Source organism: Girardinichthys multiradiatus, chromosome 11, assembly GCF_021462225.1.
Source record: "Girardinichthys multiradiatus isolate DD_20200921_A chromosome 11, DD_fGirMul_XY1, whole genome shotgun sequence".
In the NCBI taxonomy this organism is placed as follows: domain Eukaryota; kingdom Metazoa; phylum Chordata; class Actinopteri; order Cyprinodontiformes; family Goodeidae; genus Girardinichthys; species Girardinichthys multiradiatus.
Genome location: NC_061804.1, coordinates 11,970,373 through 11,987,671, shown reverse-complemented (window position 1 = coordinate 11,987,671; position 17,299 = coordinate 11,970,373). Strand labels below are relative to the sequence as shown.

Sequence of the window (17,299 nt, the reverse complement as noted above, 5' to 3'; positions counted from 1 at the left end):
CTCACTTATCGAACTGTATTTCTGGTTTGGACTCTTATCTGCGTTTCAACAGCAGGCTTAGTTGGTTTTATGGAGTTTCTTTTATTGTGCTTTTTAAGTAGATCTTAACATGGTTTCCTGGTACTTTGCTTTGTGACTTTGTGTCTGTGAAAGGTGTTTTATAAGTAAACTTTACTGTTGTAACAACATCTCACCTAAAGCAGGCAAAGCTTCAAAGCTGCATGCTTTATTTCTGCAGGACTCTGACTCGACTCATATGGCTACAAACGGTCTTCAGCTAACACACATCTCACTCTACACCGGGTCTTTGCAAAGGGAGGGGTTTACTAACATCAGCTTGCTTTCCTCTGTGTTTTCATATGACTTGTTAAAAATTCAACTCAACATGTTCTCTTTGTGGTTCCACTTAATCCTCTGTGGATGAAACTAATAGGAAGACTTGTTCTCTTGCTTCAAGTGTTATTATTAATAAATGGCATTATAGCAACGTGCTGCACTGTGCCCTGGTCTCGACCACTCGGCTGTTAGTCTGAGGGAGAGCTGAACCTCAGCTGATCGGGTCAAATCACACAACATGCATGAAGCAGGAGCAACAAATAAACCCTCTTTCACTGTAAATGTCAGTGTACAGTCACACTGAAACTTTGCTTGTTGGAAATTCCTGCATTTGTTAGATAAAATCCACAAATGACCAAATATTCCATGTTTTATGGTAGATTCTGTTTATAGGTAGGCACCATGGAAATCAATCTGGGCCTGGAGGGGTCCAGATCCAGGCTTTGAGAATTGCTGCTACTGTAAGTCATCTGTTTCATGACATTTTTAATGTCTTTATTGGGCAAAGGGCACGTCTGCTTTGGCCAGATCACCTGCAGAGCAATGTCTGGCAGCTGCTTTAAATCTGTCGCTGCAGATATGAAGCAGCAGCGGTGACTGTCAGGTGAGCCATGCTGCTGCTTACTGGCTTTCCTGCTGACATGTTTCAACCTGGGATTTAAAGCTTGTCCCAGTTTGTGTGTGAGTGTGTAGCATGCGGCTGAGAAAGTTGTGAAATGGTTGGAGCCATTGATGCTGAAAAAGCAGCAAATGTTAAGGCAATAAAATTATCAGAGGTTAATTAATAGGAAGAAAAACAACGTGGGAAACAACCACTGCAAAAAACCCTGCCACACAAACACAGGGTCTGCAAAAAGTATTCATCTACCTTAATCTTTTCCACATTTTGTCACATTACACTAATAAACTTCAATGTTTTTTACTGACATTTTATGTATCAGACCAGCACAAAGCAGCCAAGAGCCCCATGGTAACTCTGGAGGAGCCGCAGACATCCACAGCTTAGGTGGAAAAATCTGTCAATGGGACAGCTATTAGTTGTGATCTCTCCACAAACCTTTATGGAAGAGTTGCAAGAAGAAAGGTATTGTTGAATGAAAGCCAGAAGATGTCCTGCTTGCAATTTCCCATGAGCTAAGTAGGAAACAGAGCAAGCATGTGGAAGAAGGTACTCTGATCAGATTAGACCAACAATAAACTATTTTCAAAAAGCTGTGTAGAAGAAAGTTAACACTGCACATAAGCCTTAATAGATCATCTCCACTGTGAAACATGGTGGTGGCAGCATCATGCTGTGCTGATGCATTTCTTCAACAGGGACAGGAAAGATGGGCAGACTTAGTAGGAAGATGAATGGAGCTAAATCCAGGAAGGAAATCTGCTAGAGGCTGCAGAACATTTGAGACTGGGGTGGAGGTTCATCTTCCAGGAGGTCAACCACCCTGAACATCCACCCAGAAATACAATGGGACGGTTAAGATCAAAGCAGATTCATATGTTAGAATGGCCTAGTCAAAGTCCAGACCTAAATCCAACTGATAATCTGTGGCAAGACCTGAAAACGGATGATCACAGATGTTCTCTATCCAATCTGAGCTAAAGCTGTTTTACAAAGAAGAAATAAATCCTGTAGATGTTTAAAGCTGGTGGAAACAAACATGCACTAGTTTTGTTGGTCTGTCACATAAAATCCTGATAAAATACATCAAAGTTTGTGGCTGGAATGTGAGAACATTGGAAGAACTTCAAGGGGAGTGAGTCGTTTTGGAGGCTCTGCATTTTCTTGTTCTTTTTCACACAGTGACCTGTTTACATGTGGAGGTCAGAAGGAGGAAACACGCCCAAAATGAATCATGATTAATTCATTTTATACTGAGTGGCTTTGATGTTGAACATTATAACTTCACAGTAGACCACAGCTTTGTTGTTCTGGAGCTACAGCCACAAAACTATACATTCGTTTTAGAAGAAATGTTCTAAAAGAGCAGGTCTGATTGGTCCTTTTCTTTACCAGTGGGTTTGAAACAGATGTCCTGAAGTAATCCTTGGTCAGAGCTTCACTGTACATTGTATGAAGATAAGTCCTCTGAAGGTTGTGGGCTGCAGCAGTTTCTTCCTGAGAGCGGGCCTGCTGCCTTACTGGCACCAATACTTTATCAGGACACTTCAGTAAAATAGACCAGGATTGAGGACAGGTCATCGACTAATCGGAGGTCCAAACCCCATCTTCTCCAGTTCATCTGGTGATATATGGAAATGTCAATGAGACATTGAAACTGACTTCGACCAATTCCCACAAAGTGGGCACTGTTTTGCCAGAAATGTTTGCTCTTCTGTTCTCATTTATGAACTTGAGTGATTCCTATTCTTAATCCAGAGAGTTTAAGATGTCAGTCCACCATTCATAGCTACAACACATTCTGTTCTTCTAGGAAGGTTTTTCCTCAAGGTTTAGGAGTGTTTATGGGAATTTCCAGCGATTTGTGAGGTTGAACACTGATGTTGGACGAGGAGGCCAGGTTCACAGTCTCCACAGTAATTCATCATGAAGGTGTTCTATCAGGTTGAGGTCAGGACTCTGCCGGTCAAGTTCCTCCATACCAAACTCCCTCATCCTTCTCTTTGTGGAACTTGCTTTGTCCACTGGTGCTCAGCGATGTTGAAACAGGAAGGGACCATCCCCAAACTGTTCCCTCAAAGGTGGGAGCATTAATTGTCCAAATGTCTGTGTGCTGCAGCATTAAAGGTTCCTTTCACTTGATCTAAGGGGCAGAGCGAATTCCTGGAAAACACCCCCACACCATGATCCTCCCTCCACCAAACTTTACACTTCAGACAATGTGGTCCAACAGATACTGTTCTCCTGACAGCGGCCAAGCCCAGACTCTTCCAGTGGATTGGACCAGATTCTTCACTCTGGAGAACACTTCTCCCTTGCTCTGGAGTCCAGTGGCAGCGTTCTTCACACCACTGCATTTGTTCCTTTGCATTGAGCTTCATGTATTGTTTAGATGCTCATCCATGGAAACCCCTTCCATGAAGTTCTCTACACGTTGTTCAAATCTGAAGGCCACATGAGGTTTGGAGGTCTGTAGCTATTGACTCTGCAGAAAGCTGGTGACCTCTGTCCCAGCTTGGTAGTTTTATGTGGCCTCCTGCTTCATGGCTGAGTTGCTGTTGTTCCCAGTCCCTCTTGCTTTGTTATAATCCCACTGACAGATGATTTGGGAATATTTTGTAACAAAGAAATCTCCCAAGTAGACCTACACAGAGGTAGGATCCCATTATGGTGCCAAACTGGGATTTACTAGGCTGATGAGAGCAACCCATTCTTTCACAGATGTTTGCAGCAGCAGTCTAGATGACAGGATGCCAGATTCTAAACCCCTGTTGTCCTGGAAGTAGTTGGAACACCTGAGGAGTGTCAAAAAATGAGTGCCTTAACAACCAATCTGATGTCCACTTCCCATTCTTTAGTTAGCCAGAAAAGCTGAGCCACGTCTCTTTGCTTCATCCTGAAGATAACTCAGCATTTAGATCAAACAGATGATCATTTCCAACCAGGTTTCCCTTCACATGTGACGTTGAAAGCTCTTATTTGTATAAGTTGGACCTTTGACTGATGTCTGTCATCATCTCTCTCCTCTCCCTCCTGGTTCCCTCATGTTTTATGGATGCTAAGTGATGAAGCATTTAAAGGAGTTTAGTTCACTCATCCCTCAGTGCTGCACTTAAAATATTCACACTTAGAAGCATTTGGTGCCTCCTGGTGAACCTCCCTGAGGATGTCTGCTACAGAACTGTTTCAACTTTTTTTGTTGTTATTTTAAAAGTCAACCCTCACTTTATTTACCTGTTGTCATAAGTGTTATAAGCTTGTAATACTGTAGAGTTACTGATCTGCGTTAGCGATGCTGCAGAGTTACAACCACACTATCTTAGATCTTAGATTCTTCCACAGCGGGTTCATAAAGTTGGAGAGTCTTCAGGCAGCTTTATCCTCTCAGGCGAATCTTTTACCTTCTGAAGAGCACTTTTACTTCGGGATCTAAACAAAAATAAGAGAAATTAATTCAAAAGGTCGAAATTTAGTTTGATTTAATTCAGTTTATCTATAAAGCATCAAGTTAGAAGCTAAAGCAAGAAACACTTGGTCTTATTTAGCATCAGACAGTGAAACAAAAAGTATTTCAATATCCAGCATCATTTCATTAGGATCTACACACGCCTCCTTTAATGCTCAGATCACATCTAATCCGCCCAGCATTCAGCCTCAAGCTTCCTGGTTTATGAGACAGGTTACAAGAAAATGCAAAGAGTGTGAGGAAGAGGAGGGGTGTGTCAGTGATGAGTGGAGCAAACTTCAGCTTTTCTTCCTCCCATGCTCCACCTCTCCTTCACCCAGGGCATGGTGGGAGACAAAGTCAAGCAGGCTGCAAGAGGCTGCACAACGCACACATGCTTATGCAGACATGTATGAAAACACACAGTGTCATCATGCATGTCGGGCCCTGCAATGACATCGACAGAGATTAATGTCCCTTTTTGTGCCCATTAGTGGGTTTCCTCACACAAACAGCCTTATGCAAGAAGAGTATACTCGAGCACAGAAGCATGTGGCTCAAACGCCTTATTCACTCTGACATACACACACACACACACACACACACACACACACACACACACACATACACACACACACACACAGACACACACACATACACACACACAGCAGCAGCATGCTTGAGGGTGCCAAGTTTAAGTGTATAGCTGCAGAAAGTAGGAGCACAGCAGCGACATGTTTGTGTCAAATATGGTTTATTTGATACTTTGCTGCAGGTTCCTAGTTTCCTCATACAGGTATAGGTCTACGGTCCTCTGTACTGAAACACAGCCAGGAAATTAAAGCTGCTCCCATTTTGTTTCTCATATTTAAGTTGATGCTGATGAAGAAAAGGTCTTTGTTTTCTGAACATCTACAGTATCTTGCAAAAGTATATGTTGCTTCCTTTTAAAGTGATCTTCATCAGTAGATCCACAGGTTTTCTGAAGATGTTTTTAGGAAAATGAGAAATAAATTTCTGGGAGGGGCTCGGAATAGAGCTGCTGCTCCTCCACATCAGGAGGAGCCAGTTGAGATGGCTCAGGCATCTATATCAGATGCCTCCTGGACGCTTCCCTCAGGAGGTGTTCCAGGCACGTCCCACCGGGAGGAGGCCTAGAGGGACGGCCCAGGACACATCTTTCGGGTGGCCTGGGAACGCCTTGGGCTCCCCCGGAGGAGCTAGAGGAGATGTCTGGGGTGAGGGACGTCTGGGTGTCTCTACTGAGTCTGCTGCCCCCGCGACCTGGTCCCGGATGAAACGGAAGACGACAGGTCCTAGTTTACAATGAACTACTAAATTACCTGCTCAGCAGTAAACTAAGTATACAATATTTTTATGAAACAAAGTAGAAAAGAACGGACTTAAGAGAAAAGTGTCCATCTGCATCAGCTCCATTTGCTGGAGGATCAAATTCATACCATTCTTGAACTGCGGTCAGGAACTACACATAATTATTCCCGGGGCCCAAAGGACCGCTCTTTGAACACCCCTGAGTTACATGATGTCCCATCATCTCCACAGCTCCCTTGGAGGAGCTGCAGCTGGTCTGTAATGGGTGTTGAGATTAAAGGTGGGCTCTATGTAATGATGAGGTAACGTCTGGAGGCCATTGGCTAGATGTTATTTGGGGGTATCGAAGTTCTTTGGTAGGAAATAAATCCTAGTGTTGGTCTTTCACGTCCCAGTATAATAAAGTGGAACTTGTTGTTTTAATGGGAGAAAATGTGAGAAAGGTCAGTGGTGTGAACATTTTTAAATGGTTCTGTACCTCCTGCTTCCTGTGGAACGGCGCCTGTAGTGAATAATTTAGCTGAAAGGTGTTTGGGTTGGTAAATGTCAGCAGGCTATTAGCAAAGCAGATTTAATTCACTCAGAGCTGCTTTTCATCCTTCACTTTGGCCCGAAACGTAATCTAAACCCTGAAGAACGTTTACCAAACGTTAGCAGGTTTGCTGAACCAGCGCTGGGCGTTCTCGCCTCTAAAACAAATGGTTAATAATGGAGGTTTGTTCTGTGGAGCTCAGCTCGATGCATTGATCCCACAGAGGTCTGTAGCACTCATCGTCAAACTTCTCTGTGCTGTAGGAGGGGCCTGACACCTGGGATGGAAAACTGTGTCAGTGGTGCTGAAGCACATCCAACCACCTGATCTACGCAGAACTTTGATGACGAAGCAGTTCAGCCCTGCTGGGTCTGATGGGCCAGAGACCAAGAGATTCTGGCGGTTTCGCTGTGCTCCTTTCAGGTTGATGCTCTGATGGGCTCCAGCAGAACTGTCTGCAGTCACACAGGTGCACTGTGACATGGCAGGGGGGCTCGTGCTGCTCTGTTAGTGTGTCACCCTCATTGATCAGGGCACACTGCAGTGGGCGTGTGCATGCTCTGACCTGTTTGTGCAGTGGAGTGTGAGGCCAGCGGATGCAGTTTCAGGGTCACCGCTGTGTGGGTTGAGTCCAGGAGGCCGTCCTGTCTCCAACCGCCGCCCACTCGCTGTCAGTACTACTGGTGTCACATCACCACTACATCACATGGAGACATCTGTGTGATGCAGCTCGACTCTGATGGATGGCTGGTATTGACCTCAGCTGTCTCTTTACTGTGTGGTGATCCAACGAAAACAATCACACTTTAGACTCCAGTCCAACCCACTGGGACACCGTTTTATAATGCATTCTGATCTTGTTTTTCACCTGCTTACAAACTGTGTGTCTATGCCAGGTCAGCTGTGCTGCTGGGTGGGGTTATTATTGCAGAAAAATCAGCATCAGTGACAGGATTTCATTGTTTTGAAGCATGACATCATTTCTGCTGTGGTTTGTGGCATCTCCTACTGCATCACTGAAAGTCTGACTATCGGTTTTCTTAGGCTGCTTTGCAGTTTAAATAAATCTGACCTTAGCTTTTCCACTGTAGCAGGTTTAACTAAATAAAAGACACTGCAGTGGCCTGCAACATGTTTCACACCCTTTAAATTGTCCCTCAGAAGTCATGTTTCAACCATTTCATTTTCAAGTGTTTTACTGGGATTTTATCTGTCAATGTATCACATGACTATGAAGAGGAAGGAAAATAATTAATGATTTTCTACATTTTTTACCAATAACAATCTGAGAAGTGCAGCATGCATTTGTATTCAGCCCCTATGAGTCAATACTATAGAACTACCTTTCTCTGCAGGTCCAGCTGCTGGTCTGTCAAGTATGTCTCTACAGACTGAAATTTCTATCCCTTCTTTGTAAATCAACTCAGTCAGATTGGATGGAGAACATCTACCAAAGATCTTGTTCCACCACCTTCACAACATCTCCAAGATCCATCCACTTCTTTCACGCTCTGATGCAGAAAAACTTCTCCATTCCTTTGTTTCCTCCAGACTGGATTACTGCAATGGGCTTTTTACCGGGATCTCCTCCAACAACATTCAGAAATTACAGTATATCCAGAATAGTGCTGCAAGAGTCCTCATGCAAGTAAGCAAGTAGAGCATATCACACCCATTTTATTCTCCCTCCACAGAATCCCAGTCCCATTTCACACCCAATATAAAATTCTTCTGCTCACTTATAAATGCATCAGCAACCACGGTTCATTTTATCTACAAGAACTCATTCCACTCCAAACCTCCACCCACACCCTTAGGTGGTCCAGATGCTGGCTCCCCCAGGTCCCCTCTACCAGGCTCGGAACCATGGGGGACAGAACCTTTTGCTCTGCTGCACCACGGCTCTGGAATAGCCTCCCTCCAGAGCTGAGAGAAGTCCAGAATCTGGATTCTTTTAAAGTTGGACTTAAGACATTCCTGTTTAGGAGAGCTTTAAACTGGTAAATATCCATTTTTCTCTGATGTTGTTGCACTCTGAGATTCCTTGGAATGAAAAGTGCATAATAAATACAATTTATTATTATTATATGTGAACACCAGTTTTAAAGTCTAGACAAAGACTCTCAGTTTGACTTAGGTCTTGACTTTGACTAGTCCATTCTAACACATGAATCTGCGTTGATCTAAACCATCCACTGAATCTCTGGCTGTATGTTCAGAGTCGTTGTCCTGCAGGAAGGTGAACTTCCAGTCTTCTACAGGTTTTTTCTTCAAGGATTGTCCTGGCTTAGCTCCGCCCATCTTCCCATCTGACCAGCTTCCTTGTCCCTGCTGAAGAAAAACATCCCCCCACATCATGATGCTGCCATCAGTGTGGTTCAGGGAGGGGATAGAGTCTTTACTTCTCAGATTTTTATTTAAAAACAAATAATTTCCACATTTTCCTTCCTCTTCATAATAGTATATTGGTCTATTAAATACGTTTTTTTTTATTTGACAAAATGTGGGAATGTTTGAATGCTTTTCTCTCAGTGAAGCTTTAAGTCTCACTAAGAAGTTCACAAATATCAAAGTAGGACAATATTTGTTTTTGGTCCAGATAATTAAAAAGTCAAAATCTGTGGGTTTATGTTACAGTTTTGTGAAGTCTGAATTTTCAGTGAAACTAAATGTTGTTTTAACATCAACTGTCAGCCATAATCATCAAAATGAACAAAAATAAAGGCCCGTAATATATCACTCTGTGTAGACCGAATATACAGTCATATTCAATAAATTAATTGAATTCCTGAGATAAGTAAACTTGTTAATTAGATTTTAATGAATTGATGCACTTGTTGAGTCATATAAAAATGTAAAAATCTCTGGACTTATTTTTTCTTCAGGAACTTTATGCTTTTATTGAAATTATTCTGTTTGTACAAATTGTTCAGCTTTTTATTCCTTCATTGTCATTCTCCACTCCTCCCCCAGTATGTAAGCTCTCTTGTTGTCATTGTTCATTGCTGGATTTTTCCGTGTTTCTGTCTATTTTTCCCACGACCGTCCTATTTCCTGTTCCCTTTGTGTCTTGGGTCCAACTTAAAACTACATATGACACTCTCCACATGTATCTACAGCTTATAGTACCTGTATCAGAGGTGCCTGTGTCTTTGGCCTCTTGGGGGCAGGTTAGCATGCTGTGAACACCACAGTGATTATTGTCCAGCCTACAGTTAGTCAACATGTTGCCAAATAGTTGCTTATAATTCCGCTTCCTGCACACATCCTCCTCCTTCTTCATGTGGATCTGGGTTTCTGCTCGTCTGATGAATGGAAAGTCCAGCCGGCTCCCCTCGTGCCTCAGCTTTTATCTGAGAGGCTGAGAGTCGGCGAGACTGATCCAAAACAGTAAAAACGACAGGATTTAACACCGAACCAGTGAGCTGGAAAATCCTAAACGGACTCTGGGAGCTGGTGATAAATCTGTGATTCATAACTCCACAGTCAATCAATTGTTGATATGAAATTATTGAACAGTGCATCAGTAAACACGAGATGGGGAACTCATGGCAGGCTGCTCAGGCCTGTAATTGCACCACATTCACTTTTAATTGTCCTGACCGCCAGCCGGAGGTTTCCACCCCAGCTTTGCACCAAGGGGAAAATGTGAGTTTCAGTTTTTTTGCCGCATATTCAGCTTGTTTTTTTGTCTCTTGCCAGTGTTTTGTGAGAGAGTTCAGGCTTCTATTTGTCTTCTGGTTTTATGGAAAAAGGGTTCAAGCTCATGGAAATGTGTTGTGTAGAGCAGTGTTTACTATTCCTAGTCTTTTGGTTTCACCACTGGGTTGTTTTCCATCAGGGGCGACCAACTCCAGTCTTTGAGAGGTCTTATCCTGCAACCTTCTCCAACACGCCTGAATCAAATAGATGGATTCCCTCAGCAGCATTCAGTCATTCAGCTCTGCCTGGTAATGAGCCATTCATTCGATTCATCCGTGTTGGAGAAGGGACACATCTAACAGCTGAAGGATAGTAGCTCTCCAGGACTGGAACTGGACACCTTCTGTTCTAGCCGTTTAAGCTGAAGGATCCTGAACAACTTCTGTAGAACCTGATGTCAGGATGTTGAAGCTTGTTTCTTTGAACTAGGCGTATTGCAGCAGGGGCCCTTCTTCATATTAATGCCTCTAACTGCATTTTTGGAGTGGTTGTCATGCTGTCAGATGAGTTTAACACCAGTCAGGTCTGTAGATCGACAGTTTTGCATAAAACATTGGTGCTGACTGGTCAACATATGCAGGGCAGCCTCAGGATGATAATAATGTGCTCGGTTTTTAATGCTGAAGCATTAATAATGAAATTCCCCAATCCTCGTCCTCTGCTCTGCAGGAACCTTCCAGGAACCAAGTTGGCAGCTGTATGAGCTTCAAACAGAGCAGGATTATGTCCCCAGCCAGATGGGACGCATGGACAGTCCATTTGTCTCATCATCAAAAGAAGCAAATGTTTGGCTGCTAGAAGCTTTTTCCTTCAGTCCTGAGTGTTGGTTGTTTTATAAAATGGCTGCTGTGATTCGGTGACCTAATGAATGATTCAGAATGATCCAGAAAAAAAAGCATGTAGAAGAATATCCATCTCATCTGGGTTTCTGTTACTACTTTCATTTTCTAATGTAGTTGTACACCTGCACCTCTTCACTACTCCACCTATCCCGACAGAACATTTTCATCTTTTGATTTGCTCTCTTCCTTTGTTCCTGGGTCCAGATAAACTGTGCCAAGACCAGCAGTTGTAACCATTCAAGGGGACAATTCTCTGGTCCGTTTTAGTATCTGGGGTGGGTTCACACCACTCCAGAAACCCGATTCTAGCACGGTACAAAGCGTTCCAAAGGTTTGGAGTGTGAGCACTGTCATTCCAAGTTAAACCCCTTCTTAGACTCCTCAGCTGCTACAATCCTCTCCATGAAGGCCTCCAACAGATCTTTGGATCTCAGCATGGTGTTCACTCTCACTTCAAAGATCAGGAGCACCAAACTGAATGTCTGAGGTTTAAGCAGAACAAACCTCATCATGTCAACCTGACGTATTTGTGCTGAGCTTTCCTAATTAATTTCTCAGCAGAAAATGTATGTAATAACTTTTACATAAAAGTAACAGACGTTTTTCTTCAATGATTATTTTCTATTTAACCAAACATTTTTAACAGGTCTTTTCAAAGTCCTCGGTTTGTGTTGGATGCTTTTATTGAGGTTCCACAGGAACAAAGTCATTTCTCAGCTGTTTTCAGAGGTGTACAAAATCTGATTTAGTTTTTCCAACATTTATTTCTCCCATGTTTATTTTTCTAAATTATTAGCCCACACGTTTTGTATTAGAGCACAGAAACATCTTCAAATATAAACGAATTATTTGTGGTATAATTTGTTAGTGCTGGATGTTTTACAGTAGTGTTGGGACTGGGTTCCAGTAACACACCCCAGCAATGATGAGAAACAGGAAGCTGCGGCTGCGTTTTGACAGTGACTGATATTTTATCCCTCCAGGAGGTTCTGCTGCAGAGTTCTGCTGAGTTGCCTTTATCTTCGAACAGTACGTCACCTTAACACACAAAGCTTCATCATTTATTGATTATTTTTCATTTCTAAAATATTGTCAGCTGCCTGCAGTAACCGTGCATCGTCTTTGCACAGCGAAGCAGAGATTTACCTCATTGATTCTTCGGCTTGTAACGGGTTTTCTGTTGGGTCCAGTTAGATCCAAAACTGACGTACAGAACTTTTCTCCTTCTTCTACCACCTTACTAGAGGCTGATGGTGTGTGTTATATGAGTGTGCTGGCCTGTGCTCAGGCCTCCTCCGCACCACTCTCTCTTGAGTGCTGGCTGAGCATGCAATATCAGTCAGACAGACAGGGGGCAGCAGCGGCCAATAGGGTCTCAACCTTACTGTGGACGTCAGTGAAGGAAATTGGTTAGATTGGTCCAGCCGCTGTGGTTTGTTTGAACAAAATCATTAATTCTGCTGAAATCCACATTTTACAGTAGATTTTACTTAAAATGCCAAATTTTACAATTCCATCTGTGTGTCTGATGTCTTTCCATCCTGGCGTTGTGTTAGCACACACGTATGATCCAAAGCAAAATGAGTTTGTCTTCCTGTATGACACGGACCGAGCTGAGTGAGGATCATGGTTCAGTTTCTTTGTATGACAGTCAGCTGTCCATGTTAACTAAGGAGCCCTGTTTTTGTATGCAGCCCAGTCAGGTCAGTCAGATCCGATTAATAAAAAATGTGAAAGTGCTCTGATTTCTGCAAACTGATCTCAGAGCTTTGAAACTGATGTTTCAGTGTCAAAGGTTGGGCTTGAAGCAAAGCATCACAACTAAAACATGTTCAACTCATAACTCATAAAGTCCCTCATATTGTGTTCAGAGAAGATTTCTCCTTCAACCCTTTCAAACAAGTCATACTTGTAATGGAGGTGCTGGTATAATCCAAACTTGTGACCTCTAAAAAGCAGTATACGGTGACTGATTCAAATCCTCGATCTCCTCAGGTTGTCCGGCCAGAACAAATTGATCGTAGACATCAGTTACACTCATGCCACCCTTTATTATTGGTGATGATTATGAATATGTTTTGGTTCCTTTGAAACAGAAATAAATTACAATAACTAATCAAATAGACAATGTAAAGTATATGCAATCTATCTAAACACAGATGGAAATTACCACAAGATAATGTGAATAATTATTTAGAATGACATTGCATATGAACTTCAACGTAACATTAGTAAAAATAATACCGATTTATGTCAATTCTAGCCAAATACTGACAATTCCAATGGTTCCTGAATGAAGTGTGCGACAACAAACATTAAATTAGAACAAATTAAGATGTATTACACAACAAGATATGGCGATAATAATGGATACTATGCTGAAAACAAACAATGATTACCAACGCAGATTACTTGAACAGATAACTCAACAATTAAAATATTTAGGAATTAACCACACAACGAAAGATGCAGCCTCATAAAGCCTCATGGACCCATAAACATGGCTGAACCGGCAACGTGAGCGTCCCAATAACTAAAGGAACACACTGATGACAGAAACATCTGGATTCTGTTTCACTGCTACTTATTTACTGATGAGGAGCGATGCTCGACTGAGGAGGCAGCGAACTCTGAGCAGTTGAGCGGGGCAGAGTCACGTCCCGCAGAGTTAGAAAAAAATACTATTATGGGATGGATTAAAGAGAAACAATTATTATGGGATGTTGATGCGTTCACAGTGTCCGAAAACAAGTAAATTCAAACTCATAAAGTCCCTCATATTGTGTTCAGAGAAGATTTCTCCTTCAACCCTTTCAAACAAGTCATACGTGTTCAGGTTTTTTCTAATTGCCCTGTCATTACCTTTAACCTGTCGAGTCTGAGATGGAGCTCTGGGGTTTTGGTCATTTCTCTGAGCTCTGACCTTAGTCTCAATCTGCTGGGACGTCCACTACTGGGAAGACTGCCAGCTGTCTGAGATGTTCTCCTCTTGGTTAATGGAATGATGGACCTCAGATAACCCTTCCGAGGCAGCAGCATTTGCTCTTCTAGGGTTGCTGCTGATGTCCTTCCATCTTGGCATTTTGTTAGCATACACACATATGATCCAGAGCAGCAGTTTTTTCCTCTATCTTTTATTTTTCAGAAAATTTGTTAAATCTTCTCTCTACTTTTACACCTCAGTAATGAACTCTCATGTTTCTTCCTTCTTCCTCAGTTTGCTCACAGTATTCCCGCGGTGTCTTCGCCATCTTCGGCCTGTATGACAAGCGCTCGGTCCACACGTTGACGTCCTTCTGCAGCGCCCTGCACATCTCCCTCATCACGCCCAGTTTTCCCACCGAGGGCGAGAGCCAATTCACCCTGCAGCTCCGGCCGTCCATCCGGGGGGCACTGCTGTCCCTCCTTGACCACTACGACTGGAATAAGTTTGTCTTCCTGTACGACACGGACCGAGGTGAGTGAGGATCATGGTTCAGTTTCTCTGTATGACAGTCAGCTGTCCATGTTAACTAAGGAGCCCTGTTTTTGTATGCAGCCCAGTCAGGTCAGTCAGATCCGATTCATAAAAAATGTGAAAGTGCTCTGATTTCTGCAAACTGATCTCAGAGCTTTGAAATTGATGTTTCAGTGTCAAAGGTTGGTCATGAAGCAAAGCATCACAACTAAAACATGTTTAGCTGTCCCATTATTGGTAAATGGGACATGATGCAAACACATCGTGAAAACGTAGATTGACTTAAGTAAATATTCATACTGTAAATATTTCTACTATAGATTTCTGTTCACCTAAAAACCATCTGCTCTATGCCAGCTTTTAGTCTGTTCCCAACCATGCTGCTCATTAGAATGAATGAAAGGTGTGAGACTTTCATTCTGGCTCTGCTTTTAGAAATCTGTGTGCAGCCTCTAAACACACGCTCTACTGCACCATTACTCTACTGCACAATAATAGTTATAATAACTATAATAATAGTTATTATTATAGTTAGAGTTATTATACAATAATACAACTAACTATTATTATTATTATTATTGTTATTATTGTTATATTTTCATTAAATGAAAATGGCTCAGTTGTTAAACATTTGATTTTGCAGGTTTTTGTCACACATTCACATCATCAAACTAATTGTAACATCAGACAAAGATAACCTGAGTAATTACAAAAAGCAGTTTTTAAAATAATGATTTCATTTATTAGGGGAAATAATCCATACAAACTAACCTGGCCCTATGTGAAAAAGTAATCACATCCAAAACCTAATTAAGCCATTAAGTGTTAATGAGTCTTTAACGTCACCATGGAGGAATTTGGACCCTCTCTGCTTTGCAGAATTGTTTTGATTCAGACACATTGGGGGGTGTTCCAGCTTGAACAAACCTGTTGAAGATGATACCACAGCATCTCTTATCAGATTTAAGTTCAGACTTTGACTGGGCCAGTCCAAAACCTTCATTTTGGTTTTTGTTTGTTTTGAGCCATTGAGAGATGAATTTGCTGGAGGGCCTTGGATCATTCTCTGGGGGATCTTGACCTCATGAACTGATGGTCAGACATTTCTTTAAGGATTTTATGCTAGAGAGCAGAATTCATGGTTCCATCAATTATAGCGAGTCCTTCATATCCTAAAGCCACAAAGCTGCCCCACACCATCACACTACCACCACCATGTTTGACTGTAGTTATGATGTTCTGTTGCTGAAATGCCGTGATGGTTTTACACCAGATGTAACGGGGCCCACACCTTTCAGAAAGGTCCACTTTTGTCTCCTCAGTCCACAGAATATTTTCCTAAAAATCTCGATGATCATCAAGATGTTTTTTATTAAATGTTAGACAGGTCTTTGTGTTCTTTTGGATCAGCAGGGGTTCTAGTCTCCCATTGAGGCCATTTCTGCCCGGTTTCTTTTTCTCATTGTTGAATCATGACCTCTGACCTTAACTGAGACCTGTACAGTGTTAGATGTTGCTCTGGGTTCTTCTGTGACCTCCTGAATATTTTGTTGCTGAGCTCTTGGAGTAATCTTGGTAGATCAACCACTCCTAAGAAGGTTCTCCACTGTTCCTGTCTGTGGTGCTCTGGGGTCCTGAAGCCTTAGACATGACGTTGTAACCGTTTCCAGGCTGATAGATGTTAATGACTTTGTTTCTCATCTGTTGGTTTTTAGATTGTGTCAGGGTGATAGCGTTTTCTAACCGTGATTCGGGTAGTTTTTTCCTTTAATAAATAAAATCTGTCTTTCAATCCATTTGTACAAAAGTTTGTGAAAATGTTTCTTGTCAACGAAACATAAAAAAAAAATTTTAAATCAACTTTCCATATGAAAGGCTCCCTTTCGGGAAATTATTTCTCAGGTTATATTTCCTATTCTGCGTCGCTTCTTGGTTTTTTTCAGAAGTATCACTCGTTTTAATGTTTAATATCAAAGTGAAACCTTTAAAAAGTCTTTTGCTTTATTCCCCAACACAAAGATGACTTCTGACATTCTTGCGAGCAGAGTCAGCCGGTTTGTACGTATTCGCTGCACCATGTCACATTTCCATTACAAGACAGAAAGGATACGGGCTGCTGCCTGGATCACATCTCCACATCTTGTTCTCATACATTTCCAGAAGGCAGGCAGAGCTCTCCTCTCCCTCTCTCTGTGCCTCAGTAAATGTTTGAGCAGATTGGCTGAATGAGGCTGTGGCGTGCGGACCGAATCTCCTTTGAAAACTCATTCCCCGCCTCTCCGTCTCTTATCTGGGGTCACACATGCTTGACTGGGTAAAAAGCCTTCTCTCCTCTCAACAAAAGCGACGTGTATCTGATCAAGTGTTCTCCAAAAACTCAACATGGGTTCCTGTTTGAGAGACTGCGCCACCTTGCAGATGGGCCAAGGACGTGACTTTAATGCAGATGATTTCACAACATGTGAAACTTTCCAGTAATTGTGCATAAACAGGAGAAGCACTCAATTCATTGCATCCTAAAAAAGGAACGAAATACATGGAAGCAAAACAGTGTGAGGTAACACAGCCTGTCAGAGCTGATGAAGACTGATGATGATCCAGAAATATAAGCTGGTTTCATGGTAGATGACTGACAGATGTCTGAAATTCAGAAACATCCACTGTTTGCTGCACTGAAAGTTAGCACCGTCTCCTTTCATTTGAAATTTTACCTCCTGCTATGATTTGTTGCTAAGATTTCCAGTACCTAACCTGGTTTCCAAGCAGATTCTATTGGAGAAAACCCAAAAAGACCTTGAAAACCTGTTTGTATCATCCTTTTCTCAGTGCATACTCGTCCTTGCTTTAATGAAGGCTGACTTGATGTGGCCTGTAGAGCCTAATTATTAATGTAAAGAGAAAGATGAAATTTAGTCTAATAAAGAGAGATAATCCACAGGTTCATTAAGTTTTACTTTTAAAATATGTAAGATATAGTATTTTATTAAAGCTACGTGTTAAGAGTCATAGATTTTGAAACTAGTCATCATTCCCA

The 17,299-nt window shown here is 42.1% G+C and overlaps 1 protein-coding gene across 3 annotated transcripts in view; it reads left to right on the top strand.

Moving 5' to 3' along the window:
• The window catches only part of gria4b (glutamate receptor, ionotropic, AMPA 4b), a 161,439-nt gene that overhangs the window by 48,477 nt on the left and 95,663 nt on the right, over positions 1 to 17,299 (top strand). For all 3 annotated transcript variants that reach the window (XM_047378712.1, XM_047378711.1, XM_047378713.1), the window contains exon 3: positions 14,026 to 14,265. In XM_047378712.1, the coding sequence (XP_047234668.1) occupies positions 14,026 to 14,265 (240 nt within the window). The remainder of the gene's footprint in view (positions 1 to 14,025; positions 14,266 to 17,299) is intronic.